The 14,091-nt window shown below is 42.4% G+C and overlaps 1 protein-coding gene across 2 annotated transcripts in view; it reads left to right on the top strand.

Moving 5' to 3' along the window:
- Nucleotides 1-14,091, top strand: part of klhl20 (kelch-like family member 20) — a 98,004-nt gene that overhangs the window by 69,647 nt on the left and 14,266 nt on the right. Inside the window, exons 6-10 of one of the 2 annotated variants that reach the window (XM_070887432.1) lie at nt 1,881-1,996; nt 2,527-2,710; nt 3,725-3,868; nt 5,508-5,641; nt 6,331-6,539. In XM_070887432.1, the coding sequence (XP_070743533.1) occupies nt 1,881-1,996; nt 2,527-2,710; nt 3,725-3,868; nt 5,508-5,641; nt 6,331-6,539 (787 nt within the window). The remainder of the gene's footprint in view (nt 1-1,880; nt 1,997-2,526; nt 2,711-3,724; nt 3,869-5,507; nt 5,642-6,330; nt 6,540-14,091) is intronic. The other variant, XM_070887433.1, reaches the window with a different exon arrangement.

Here is a 14,091-nt window from a genome sequence, read left to right as displayed (position 1 = left end):
TTTTCAAATATGCAGAAAGACAACCAAATTATGATTTAAGGATGAGTTGCATGAGCAACAGAAGTTGTGAAATAAATAGAATTAAGCACAGACATGCCCACAGGTCTTTAAAGCCTTGAACTTATTTTGAAATTTTTCAGATGTGTGGAGCCCACCTCAGCTATGGTACACCCTAACCTGGAACCTCTGCCAGCCTTGTGTCTCCTCCTGCATCCCTTGGTTATCCAGCTCTGGCCTTTTGTGTATCACTCCCAAAGCCCTACCATTGGTGGCAGAGCCTTCACAACCCTCTCTGGACCTTCCATCCTAAACTCCTCTTTAAACAGTTTTATAAGCTTCAGTTATGAGTCAGGATCAGTTTTAAATTCCACTTCTCTTTGCACTTTGAAAACCTGCTCGAAACCCATCTTTTCAACCAAGCTTTTAATCACTCAAACTAATCTTTCTTTCCTCTCTTTTCCCCCCCCACCTCCACCCCCACCCCCTTCCCCAACCGTATAACATCCATTCCCTATCTGCCTTTCTAATTTTCTCTCCTCCCTACTAAACCGTGGAACATTTTCTGTTAAAGGCGCTATATAAGTCGCTGCTATAGCTATAGTATTTTAGCTCTATGTAAATGTTTTAGACAAGATTTTCTACCGTTGTAATATATTAACTATAATGCAGAAAGTTATCACTTTGCAGATGCCACATTTTGGGATATTTGATTTTGTTCCAAGGAAACAAAGTGAATTTGCACAGGTTTAAAAAGCTAAAGGTTGAAACTACTGAGACAGAGATTTAATATGTTAATGAGCCAGCTAACCTTACAGTTTTCCACAATAACCAGGGGATTTTAAGCCATTCGCTATCTCTTCTCAGATGGTCTTTTTTTTTAAAAAAAATCACACCTGTTGTGGTGGAAATGATCCCCTTCATGTGGGGGCTCTGCTGAAAATATACTCCTCGAGAGTTGAGGTAGTCAATTTGGTTGACAGGCCTGCTGGTGAATCCTTGAATGGGGAAAGAGTCCGAGGCCCAACCTTCCACTTTCTGTGAATACAGTTAGAGGGGAAGTCGGTCCAGTTTTGAAATACAAGAGACTGATGGGCAGTGCCGGGCCTGGAAGCTAAGCTGCATTAGGTCAGTTTTTGCAGTTGAAAAGAATGCAAATAAGTCAGCCCAGGGAAAGTGGTTTAATATTTGTACTCCCTTTGAAGAGAGTAATGAAATTGAGTGGAGAAGCTGTTTAGAACATTGCCCTATGTTCATTTGATGTCTGTCAAATAAAATAGCTTAACGATTCACATCAGGCCCGTGATACCTGCGAGAATATCTCTGGCAGATCTGAAACTTATGAACAGCAGATTATTATCCATTTTCTCAAATTAAACTTAAAACTTGTATTCGAATATCTATTTGCAGGTTTCCAATTGTATTTAAAGATTGACAACAAGCTATCTGGAATAACTGCAGCTTGTAGCAGTATGTAAGGTCACTTCCACACAGATCAGTTTTGCTCATTACGTTTGTTTTCTCCTATTAAAAGATAAGATTTATTTTTTAAAGTGTTGTTTTCTCCCCTTTCCTGGATTTCCCTGCATCACGGGCAGCTGTGTATAAAGTGGATGAGCCAGTGACCTGATCCTAGGCCTTTGACAATGCAGCTGTGATGGCCATTATGAGCGATACAGGATGACTTCCTGTGGCTATCTGGAGGGAAGCTGCTGGGTTCTGCTCAGCAGCTCCTCACGATGGCCTTTGAGGTTGATAATTCACCATGGGGTGCAATGTGTGCATAAGCCCAGTGTGCCAACTTCATTTGCTCTCTAGAAGTATACCATGTATGTTGTATATTAGAACATCGCTGTTTCAGTTCTTGTATTGTTTTCACACAGAGACCTCGTTGATGAAGCTAAAAATTATTTGCTTTTACCACAAGAACGACCCTTAATGCAAGGTCCGAGGACAAGGCCTCGTAAGCCTATCCGATGCGGGGAGGTTTTATTTGCAGGTTGGCAATCTTGTGTAATGTGTAGCTTGTAATTATTATTAAAATATAAGCTTTTAAAAGTTCACCAAAATGTAGAACATACAGTCTCATGACTTGAGCCAGTATGCATGTTCTTGGGTGTTTTTCTATAGTATCTTTACATTACTTGTGTAGAAATGCATTGAGTTATAAAATGTTGCTGAGCAAACTGGACATTTGGGATTGTACAAGTGTGCCCAGATTTTAAACAATGTCTTGCCAGCTTTGAGGATTGCCTAAAAGAATTGAACAATAAGTTGAAACACATCTGCTGAACTGTTTTGAAGATGTGGTTGCTCTCCAGCGTTTTGCACGAATATGATTTGGTTACTCCGCTATCTTGCTTTCCTGCTTGTTGGAAAGTATTACATGGGTGTATTACAACACTGTATTCTCAATTGACCTTCACTTTCAACAGAATGTCATGGATACGGGTAGTTAACAGTGAGCTTCTCAGTCGGATGATTGAATAATTAATCTGGCAAAAGATTTCACTTGTGAATCTTGTTTAGTTGGAGGTTGGTGCAGCGGGGATGCGATTTCAAGTGTTGAGCGCTACGACCCTCAGACCAACGAGTGGCGGATGGTGGCCTCCATGAGCAAGCGGCGGTGTGGCGTAGGGGTCAGTGTGCTGGATGACCTCCTTTATGCAGTGGGTGGACATGACGGTTCGTCGTATCTGAACAGCGTGGAGAGGTAAGCTGCAGTCTTGCATATGTGGTTCTACACTTTTACATGCATTTTTCTCCTCCTCGTATTATATCTCATACACAACTCCTGTAACTACACTGTATAAAACAAACCTGTCAATTAAATTGTTACTAACAGCTGCATATTTTACTTAATTAATGCTACGCAGTGAGTTAATAACTCCTCAAAGTAACCCACGTTCAGCATGGCTGCAAACCGGAATGTGACTGTTCTCAATTTTCTATTTTCTCAAACTCTCCAACTGCAATATCACTGTCCCAGCTAAATTCCACTTTTTAATGGACTTTGGCGCTTCATTGGCACACAGTGATAAAACTTGAAGCAGATAATACCTGCTTTCTTGTCTGTCTGTCTCTTGTCTTTGTCTCTTGCTAATTCTACCTTACTTAAAAATGCTTTATCGGATTTCCACCCAGCTGTTTTTTTAGGACAGTTGAAATCTGCATTTTGTTCCAGTATTTCTGCATTTCTGCTTGCTTCAGCACAAAACAACATGTGTGAACTATTGAATTTTGTGTGAGTTCTTTTCCACGGCCCCTGCATCTGGGTTCATTCTTGTGGAAAAGAGCATGTCGATTTTGGCTTTATCAACAAGGTCTGTGTGTGGAGACAATACGTGAAGCACAATTGTTCACCCATGCAGTTTATGCTCAAGTGTAATGAAGCGTATAAAAACTAATGTAGAAAGTCTTAGGAGCAGGTACAATTTTCTACCCAAAATGTTGGTCAACAAAAATGATCCTTGAGAGTTTCACTTTTCCTCTTGCTATTTGATAAAACCTGGGAGTAAAACTATTCTTTGATGTAGCTTTCACATTGCATTTTTTTTTCACTTAAATTTTATTTATTTAAGACAGAGATTTATGTTGACGTATTTAGAAATGGTTACAAGGGAAAAATAAATTTTAGTTCACAAACTCCAATCGCAGTGTAGTCTGTTACTGCGTACTCTCTGAAACTAGGCATACCTTTTTAATTTTTCAATAATTAAACTTTTAGATATGATCCAAAGACCAACCAGTGGAGTAGCGACGTGGCACCCACCAGTACATGTCGGACCAGTGTTGGCGTGGCAGTGTTGGGAGGGTATCTGTATGCTGTAGGTGGCCAGGATGGCGTCTCTTGTCTGAACATTGTGGAAAGGTAAACTTGTGGAGTGTTTCTTCCTAATATGATCTGATAGCAGTAATCGTGTGGTGCAGTAAGTGACATAGCAAAGTTGGCCTGTCAACATGCTGCCTTATGGAGTGGTAGGGCACAGGTGTGTGGTTGTAATTCCGCTCTGTGGGATCTGCTCTCACACAAGCTGTTGTGGGAGGGACAAAGTAGAAGCAAGCTGTTTCTCCATCGGGAGGTAATTCTACACTGCTTTCGTGCCCCTTCTCCAGTTAGATTATAAAGCAATATTTGTAAAGCTATAGAAGCATGCTGCATGGTCTCCCAACCAATGTAAATCCATATCTTGAGGGGAGCTTTGAATTTTAGCCATATATATGAGGGAGTGCATCGCTGGCAGTCTGATACAGTGGTTGCCTCCATGGAAGTTAGTAATCCTCATTGGAAACTTTAAAAAAAACTGAAAATGGTTATACTTGTAAGCGCACTCATGGTACAGATAGTATACTTGCCTACGTGTTGTGGGGGGTGTGCATGTCTGTTTTTCCCTGCTCCTCGTCAACTAGACCCTTATGCTGTCTGGTAGATGGATATAAACACAGTCTGGCATGTATTCAGTTCAATGAATTTAAGTGCAAAATATAAAATGTGTTACTTCAGTAATGCATCTTGATGTTTTGCTTTATTTAAGATGAACAAGTTTTTGCAAAATATTTTTGCTTTCTTTTTTTCTTTTGTCTGTCCCTCGCTCCCATCATAGCCCCAATCACCCCGCCAAAAAAAGAAATTCCTAGGCTTCTCTCAGTACTGCTCTGTGACTGACTCTGAGGAGATATGTGAGTGTAGCTGAGCTCTGTGGCTGAAGCTGTTAGGGTCATGAGAGTAAGTGGATTGAATTGCCGTTTAGTTTTAATTTATTTTTTTCCTGAGCAGTCGGGCATCTCTGGTGCTTGTCTCTCTTCCCTGCAATCCCCTCTCTTACCGATCACTCTGTAGTGCAGCAAGTTGGTACACCAATGTGCTTCACCACCAGGCTGGCCACAAAGAGACTTGTGTACAAATAATAACTTTGGAAACATTCTTTTAAGACAAGAATAGAATACAGTTGTGTAATCAACTTCAACATGTGGTACTGTAGCAATGCCTGTTATATTTTATATAGAATCTAATGATAAATATGCAACATTAAGTATATTACCAGCTATTTTGTATTCACCTTTATTATATATTCTGTAGTTGATTGGCCGTATTCAAGAAAAATGAGTTTTAATGTTAAACTGTTATCATGCACTATTATACACTCGCTGCCCAATTTTCTAAGATTATGTGAATTTACTGCAGGTTTTAGAATCATCAGTGTTAATTTCTAAGAGGGAACACTCTCCTTGCAAGAGGATTTTAACAAAGTCAAAAGCGCCTTAATCAAACCCCGACAAACTCCTTTAAGTTGGTCTTCATTGGATTCTGTCCATCCCCAACGATCCTTGCCTGCACGATTTTAAACACCCAAGACCAAGAATAAATTTGATAATGTCAAATAGGCCATTTTGATTCAACTGATACCTCAATGTGGCAAGAGATCTTTCAGTGCAGATGGTTGGAAATTCGATTTTTGTTTTGTATGGTTCTGCATGAAGTGATGAAGGCAAAAATATTTCCATTCTAGGTTTGATCCAAAAGAGAATAAGTGGGCGCGTGTGGCTTCAATGAGTACCAGACGACTAGGTGTGGCAGTTGCTGTATTAGGTGGATTTCTTTATGCTGTTGGTGGATCTGACGGTACCTCTCCCCTTAATACTGGTATGTCTTTTCTGTGTGGGAAGCTGAATTCTATTATATTATTTGAACTCTTAACGGTGACTTGATGATTGATATCTCTATATGTAGAAGGATGTGCAGCCAGAGAATGGAATGGAAGTTAAGAATATCTAGAGAATGACATATTGTATAAGCATATTCTTTTATCAAAAACCCACAAACTAAGTATAATTTATTGTTGGAGCGAAACCTTATACACAAGTGATGTGTGACCAGCCCAGTTATTGCAAACTGTTCACTGGGTGGCACTGCCCACTGGGCATAGGGTGGCGAGACTGACCCTCTTTCGTAACCATTTAGCATGCCCTCATTTCATCTTTGGAGTGGAGGATGCTGCCACCACTAAGCTGAAGTAAGTCACTTCTGCACAAGTGGGAAGATGAAAGTTGACAACCAAGGTGCCTCATGCCATGTCTTGGTGCCGATGTACAGAGTAGCATCGGCATAGGCCTGCGAACTGGCCATCTTATTAATTCAGCTCCATTCGACAGGTTAAGAAGGGGTCTTGCAATCCAAAATAATGATCCCACTAGAAGATGACATTCAGATTTCTAATTTTCTTTGGAAAGTATGTGAGATGCACGACTTCTATGGGAGGAGAGAGCAATTGCATATCAGTCTAAGATTCCCGGGTAGCTAATCAGCATTGCCTTGTGCCTTTCCGCCCGCAGTTGAACGATACAGTCCGCAGGAAAACCGCTGGCACACCATCGCGCCCATGGGAACGCGTCGGAAGCACCTGGGGTGTTCTGTTTATCAAGACATGATCTACGCAGTTGGAGGGCGAGATGACACCACCGAGTTGAGTAGTGCCGAGAGGTTCAATCCCCGCACTAACCAGTGGTCTCCAGTAGTGGCTATGACATCGCGCAGGAGTGGGGTGAGTATGGTGACCTAATCGTGCAGATATGAATTGGGTTTCCAAAGAAAACTCTTAACATTTTAGAAGAATGCTGAATATTCTGCTGTGTATAAGGCCTGTGTGACCATTGTATTTTGAATCCCATCTCAGTACCAGCAGCTGTCCCAGCTTAAGATGTGTACAGATACAATGTTAGATGATACACTCTCACCATTATGGACCACACACTGAACCCCATCTTCTCACATTTAAGGTTCTGATCTTTTCTCACTAAAATAAAGGGCCACATTGACAACAAGTTGGAGGGGAATAAAATAAAATATAAAACAATTGTCAATAAGCCAGCATGGGTTTGGATATAGTCTGTAATCCTCCCCTGTAAGTCATTGCCATGGACTCAATGCAGCCCCAATCCTGTTCTACAGAGCCACATGGATCACACTCTGTCAACAGTCGCCCTTGGAGTCTAACTGTGGCTCCGTCCCACTATTGGTTAACATAATCGTAACAAGGGGAGAGAAGATTCCTCTCGTTGTAACAAAAAGGGAATGAAAAAGATGCTCCCTGGCCCTCAGCTCTGTTTGCAAGGTGCTGTATGACAGCAGGCAGTGTCTTGCTCTCTGATTTCTTCCCCCACTTTCCCTACCATTGCTCCCACCCCCTAAATGCTTGGCACAATGCTTCTGCAGAGTGACGAGGCAGAGATTCACAAGTGTAAAACAGCAGCCCACAGATGCAAACCTATACTGTGCCAGCATGGTTCCATTGAAGATATACTTTTGTTACTGTAGGAAGGCATACAAGACATTTAGAGCTGCAAGCAAATGGACATCATGACTGTACCTTTTCAAAAATGTTACAATTTCTTTCTTTTCTTTTTACCCTCCTTCAACATAGCTCTTTCACACTTCTAATGCTGCACATGTCATTGGCATGCCTCAGTAATATAGGAACAGGATTAGGCCCTTCAGCCCTTTGAACATGTTCAACCATTCAATCAGATCATGGCTGATCTCTATCTTAACTCCATTTACGCACCTTAGTTCTGTAAGAACATAAGAATTAGGAGCAGGAGTAGGCCATACAGCCCTTTGAGCCCAATCCACCATTCAATAAGATCATGGGTAATCTTCAACCTCAACTCCATCTCCCCGCCCGATACCCATAATCCCTTGATTCTCCTAGAGTTCAGAAATCTATCTATCTCTGCCTTGAATATACTCAATGACTGTGCATCCCACAGCCTTTTGTGGTCGAGAATTCCAAAGATTCACAACCCTCTGAGTACAGAAATTCCTCCTCATCTCAGTCTTAAATGGCAGGCCCCTTATCCTGAGACTATGCTCCCTAGTTCTAATCTCTCCAGCCAGGGGAAACAACCTCTCAGCATCTACCTGGTCAATCTCTCTCAGAATCTTATATGTTTCAATGAGATCACATCTCATTCTTCTAAACATCAGAGAGTAGATGCCCAATCTACTCAGACTCTTCTCATAGAACAACCCTCTCATTCCAGGGATCAATCTAGTGAACTTTTGTTGCATCGTCTCTAAGGCATGTATGTTCTTTCTTGGATAAGGAGACCAAAACTGTGCACACTACTCCAGGTTTGGTTCCCCAAAGCCCTGTGCAATTGTAGTTAGATTTCCTTACTCTTGTACTCCAACCACCTTGCAATAAAGGCCAACATACCATTTGCCTTCCTAATTGCTTGCTGTACCTGCATGCTAACTTTCTGTGTTTCCTGTACGAGGACACCTAAATCTCTGTGAACAACAACATTTAATAGTTTTCACCATTTAAAAAATATTCTGCCACCTTATTGCCCACTCACTTAACCTGTCTATATCCATTTGCAGGCTTTGTGTCCTCCTCACAGCTTACTTTCCCACCTAGTGCTATATTGTCAGTAATCGTGCATACATTGCACACGGTCCCTTCATCTAAGTCATTAATGTAGATTGTAAATAGCTGAGGCCCAAGCACTGATCCTTGTGGCACCATACTGGTTACAGCCTGCCAACCTAAAAATGACCTGTTTATCCCTACTTTCTGTTTTCTGTCCATTAACCAATCCTCTATCCATGCTAATATATTATCCCCAACCCTATGAGCCCTTATCAAACGTAGCAAGCCTTTATGTGGCACCTTATCGAATGCCTTTTGGAAATCCAAATATAGTAAATCCACTGGGTCCCCTTTATCTACCGTGCTAGTTACATCCTCAAAAGTAACCTCTAATACATTTGTTAAACATGATTTCCTTTTTATAAAACTATGTTGACTTTGCCTAATATTCTGATTTTCTAAGTGTCCTGTTATCACTTCCTTAATAATGGATTCCAGCATTTTCCCTACTACTGATGTCAGGCCAACTGCTCTATAGTTCCTTAGGGAAGAGTGACCATAATATGATCGAATTTTATACTAAGGTTGAAAGTGATGTGGTTAAATCTGAAACTGGGGTCTTAAATCTAAACAAAGCTAACTACGTAGGTATGAGGGGCAATTGACTACGGTAGATTGGCAAACTACGTTAAAAGGTATGATCGTAGATGAGCAATGGCTAGTATTTAAAGAATTAATACATAATTTACGACAAATATACATTCCTTTAAGCCACAAAAAACTGGCTGAGAAGAGAAGTTAAAAATAGTATTAGATCAAAGAAGCGCTTATAATATTGCCAAAAAGAGCAGCAAGGCTGAGGATTAGGAGGATTTTAGAATTCAGCAAAGGAGGACCAAGAAATTGATCAAGAACGGGAAGATAGATTGAGAGTAAACTAGCGAGAGACATAAAGACAGACTGTAAAATTTTCCATAGGTTTGCAAAAAGGAAAAGATGAGCAAAAGTAAATGTGGGTCCCTTACCGGCTGAGACAGGAGACATTATAAATCAAACAAATACTTTGTGTCTGTCTTCATGGAAGAAGATGCAAAAAACTTCCCAGAAATAGTGGAGAACCAAGGATCTAACGAGAATGAGGAACTGAAAGAAATTAGTATTAGTAAATAAATAGTACTGGAGAAATTAATGGGACTGAAAACCAATAAATCCCCTGGACCTGACGGCCTACATCCTAGAGGTTGAAAGAGGTGGCTATAGAAATAGTGGATGCATGGTTGTCATCTGCCAAAATTCCATAGATTATATAACAGTTCCCACGGATTGGAAGGTAGCAAATGTAACCCCGCTATTTAAGAAAGGAAGGAGAGAGAAAACGGAACTACAGACCAGTTAACCTGACATCAGTAGTAGGGAAAATGATAGAATCTATTATTAAGGAATGGTAACAGGGCACTTAGAAAATAATAGGTTTGGGCAGTCAACGCGGATTTATGAAAGAAAAATCATGTTTGACGAATCTGTTGTAGAGTTTTTTGAGGTTGTAACTAGCAGAATAGATAAGGGGGAACCAGTAGATGTTGTGTATTTGGATTTTCAGAAGGCATTCGACACAAGGTGACACACAAGAGATTATAAAACAAAATTAGGGCTCATGGGATTGGGGGTAATACAGTAGCATGGATTGAGAATTAGTTAACAGACAGAAAACAGAGAGTAGGAATAAACTAGTCATTTTAGGGTTGGCAGACTGTAACTAGAAGGGTACTGCAAGGATCAGTGCTTGGGCCTCAGCTATTCACAATCTATAACCAATGATTTGGATGAGGGGAACAAATGTAATTTATCCAAGTTTGCTGATGATCCAAAGCAAGGTGGGAATGTAAGTTATGAGGAGGATGCAAAGAGGCTTCAGGGGATATAGACAGGCTAAGTGAGTGGGCAAGAACATGGCAAATAGAATATAATGTGGAAAAATGTGAAGTTATCCACTTTGGTAGGAAAAATAGAAAAGCATATTTTAAACGGTGAGAGATTAGGAAATGTTGGTGTTCAGAGGAACCCTGGGTGCCCTTGTAGAGGAATCACTGAAAGTTAACATGCTAACAGCAAGCAATTACGAAAGCAAATGGTATGTTGGCCTTTATTACAAGAGGATTTGAGTATAAGAGTAAAGATGTCTTACTGCAATTATATAGAACCCTGGTGAGACCAGACCTGGAGTATTGTGTACAGTTTTGGTCTCCTTACCTAAGGAAGGATATACTTGCCATAACGGGAGTGCAACAAAAGTTCACCCGACTGATTCCTGGGATAGGAGGATTGTCCTATGAGGAGAGATTGAGTAGACTAGGTCTATATTCTCTGGAGTTTAGAAGAATAAGAGGTGATCTCATTCAAATAAAATTCTTACGGGGTTTGACAGGGTAGATGCAGGGAGGCTGTTTCCTCTGTCTGGGGTGTCTAGAACCAGGGTCACAGTCTCAGAATAAGGGGTCAGCCATTTAGGATAGAGGTGAGGAGAAATTTCTTCACTCAGAGAGGGTGAATCTTTGGAACCCTAGAGGGTTGTGGATGCTCAGTCATTGAGTATATTCAAGACCGAGATTAATAGATTTTGGATATTCAGGGAATCAAGGGATATGGGGATATTGCAGGAAAGTGGAGTTGAGGTAGAAGATCAGCCATGATCTTACTGAATGGTGGAGCAGGCTCGAGGGGCCGAATGGCCTACTCCTGTTCCTATTTCTTATGTTCCCTGTTTTCTCTCTTCCTCCTTTATTGACGAGGTGACATTTACTACCTTCTAATCCGCTGGGACCGTTCTCGAATCTAAGGAATGTTGGAAGATCACAACCAATGCATCTGCTATCTCTGCAACCACCTCTTTTAGAATCCTAGAATATAGGCTGCCAGGTACAGAGGATTTGTCAACTTTTAGTCCCATTAGTTTCTCAAGTACTCTTTCTCTACTGATATTAATTACTTTGGGCTGGATTTTCAGCTCATTTGCGCCCCATTTAGGGCCTGGACAAAAACAATTTTTTGGTCGCAAAACAGGACACGCAACATTTTGCGTCCATGTGGAACTTTCGGCAGCGGTTTTGCAGCGGCGCTAAAACTTAGCGTTTTGAGCGTTTGGATGACGTCAATCGGCGTGCTGCGCTAGCACTCGGGCACAACTTTCGAGCATATCATCCGATTTAGCGTCTGCCAGCAAAAAGCAGTCACAAACAGGTTGGACCCAGGGCACACCCAGCACTAAAATGGAGAAGTTCAGTGCATAAAAGGATTGGGAGTAGAAGACTGTCTTTTTAATAGTGAAGTTGTATGTGAGTTTATAATTCGTTTTAAAGGACATTTTAAAAGATGGGGGCCATACTATGTCAGCCATTGATGCTGGCTGCCATATTTATATGGTGTCGAGTTGGAAGAAGGCTTATTGATGAGCATTTTGAATGTAATCGAAGAGGTCGCAGATGGGGAGGAGGTCATATGCCCCAAGAGTTTACAGAAAACATCGCTCATACCTGCAGCTCTCTGAGGCGCAGTGCGTTAGAAGGCTGCACTTCCGAAAAGAAGATATGTCAGCTCATAAAGGCAAACCTGCAGCCTACCAGGACAGCACTGCCCGTCGAGGTAAAGGTGACTGCGGCACTTGCCTTCTATGCCTCCAGCTCATTTTCAGGCATCAGCGGGGACATATGCTCCATCTCCCAGCACGCTACACATTGCTGCATTCACCAGGTGACTACTGCACTGTACGTGCGCAGGATGGACCATAAACTTCCCAATGACCAAAGAGACTCAGAATGAGAGGGTTGTAGGTTTTGGATGATTTGCTGGCTTCCCCATGGTTCAGGGTGCCCTTGACTGTACGCACATCGCCCTGCACAATCCAGAAGTTTATCGAAACCGAAAGGGATTCCACTCCATGAACGTACAAATCGTCTGCGACCATACTCAGCGCATCATGGCAGTCAATGCCCAAAATCCAGGGAGCATCCATAATACTTTCATCTTGCGTGAGAGCACTGTCTCACACGTTCCAGCGTCAACCACAAGGCCAGAGCTGGATGCTGAAGGACAAAGCTTATGGTCTCGTCTCCATCATCATCATCATCATCATCATCATAGGCAGTCCCTCGGAATTGAGGAAGACTTGCTTCCACTCTTTAAAAAAAAAATAATAAATAAATAAATAAAAAAATAAGTCCTTAGGTGGCTGAACAGTCCAATACGAGAACCACAGTCCCTGTCACAAGTGGGACAGATAGTCGTCAAGGGACGGGGGGGAGGGACAGGTTTGCCGTACGCTCTTTCCGCTGCCTGCGCTTGGTTTCTGCATGCTCTCGGCGATGAGACTCGAGATGCTCAGCGCCCTCCCGAATGCATTTCCTCCACTTAGGGCGATCTTTGGGTAGGGACTCCTAGGTGGGGATGTTGCATTTTATCAGGGAGGTTTTGAGGGTGTCCTCTGCCCACCTTTGGCTCGTTTGCCATGAAGGAGTTCCGAGGAGAGAGCTTGCTTTGGGAGTCTCGTGTCAGGAATGTGAACAGTGTGGCCTGCCCAGCAGAGTTGATCAAGTGTGGTCAGTGCTTTAATGCTGGCGATGTGGGCCTGGTCGAGGACGCTAACGTTGGTGCGTCTGTCCTCCCAGGGGATTTGCAGGATCTTGCGGCGACATCGTTGGTGTCACCACCTGGCTCATGACCCCACCCCCTGCCGGAACCCTCAGACAGAAGCCGAGCAGCCACATGCAACATCGTCGAACAGACAGTTGGAGTGCTCAAGCAGTGTTTCCGATGCCTGGACCACACTGGAGGCTGCCTGCAATACTTCCGTCAGCAGGTCTGAGTTCATAGTGGTGTGCTGCATGCTACACAAATTAGTCATCATGAGGGGACAGGATTTGCCAATGGGGATTGCAGAACCACCTCAGGAGAGGGTGGGGGGAGGCGGAGAAGGAGGAGGACCACGAGAAGGATGACTAGGCAGAGCAGTCTGGCGAGGAGCCCATGCCACCACCACACCACAACCACAGGGGAGGCATCGTGGAAATGTTGCCGCTGCAAAAGCCTTATGTCAGCAGCTTATAATTGAACGCTTTGAGAGTTGCCTGGCCACTCTATATCACCATGTTGACTCTTCACCCTCTTCTGCAAATGAGACACTACACAGGAATGGTTAAGGTAAACAACAGATTTTATCAAAAATTTAAACTTTTAGAACTTTGTAAGCTTTTAGAACTTTGTAAACTTTGAAACATTGGAAACTTTATAAGAACATAAATAGGAACAGGGTTAGGCCATACGGCCCCTCGAGACTGCTCCGTCATTCAATAAGATCATGGCTGATCTGATCATGGACTCAGCTCCACTTCCTCGCCCGCTCCCCATAACCCCTTATCGCTCAAGAAACATGTCTATTTCTGTCTTAAATTTATTCAATGTCCCAGCTCTCCGAGGCAGCAAATTTGCACAGATTTACAACCCTCAGAAGAAGTTCCTTCTCATCTCTGTTTTAAATGGGCGGCCCCTTATTCTAAGATCATGCCCCCTAATTCTAGTCTCTCCCATCAGTGGAAACATCCCCTCTGCATCCACCTTGTCAAGCCCCCTCATAATCTTAAACATTTCAATAAGATCACCTCTCATTCTTCTGAATTCCAGTGAGTAGAAGTCCAACCTTTACTCAACCTTTCCTCATAAATCAACCCCC

Source organism: Pristiophorus japonicus, chromosome 8 (assembly GCF_044704955.1).
Source record: "Pristiophorus japonicus isolate sPriJap1 chromosome 8, sPriJap1.hap1, whole genome shotgun sequence".
NCBI classification, from domain to species: domain Eukaryota; kingdom Metazoa; phylum Chordata; class Chondrichthyes; family Pristiophoridae; genus Pristiophorus; species Pristiophorus japonicus.
The sequence above is the reverse complement of the archived record's forward strand: the minus strand, read 5'-3'. Positions and strand labels throughout refer to the sequence as shown.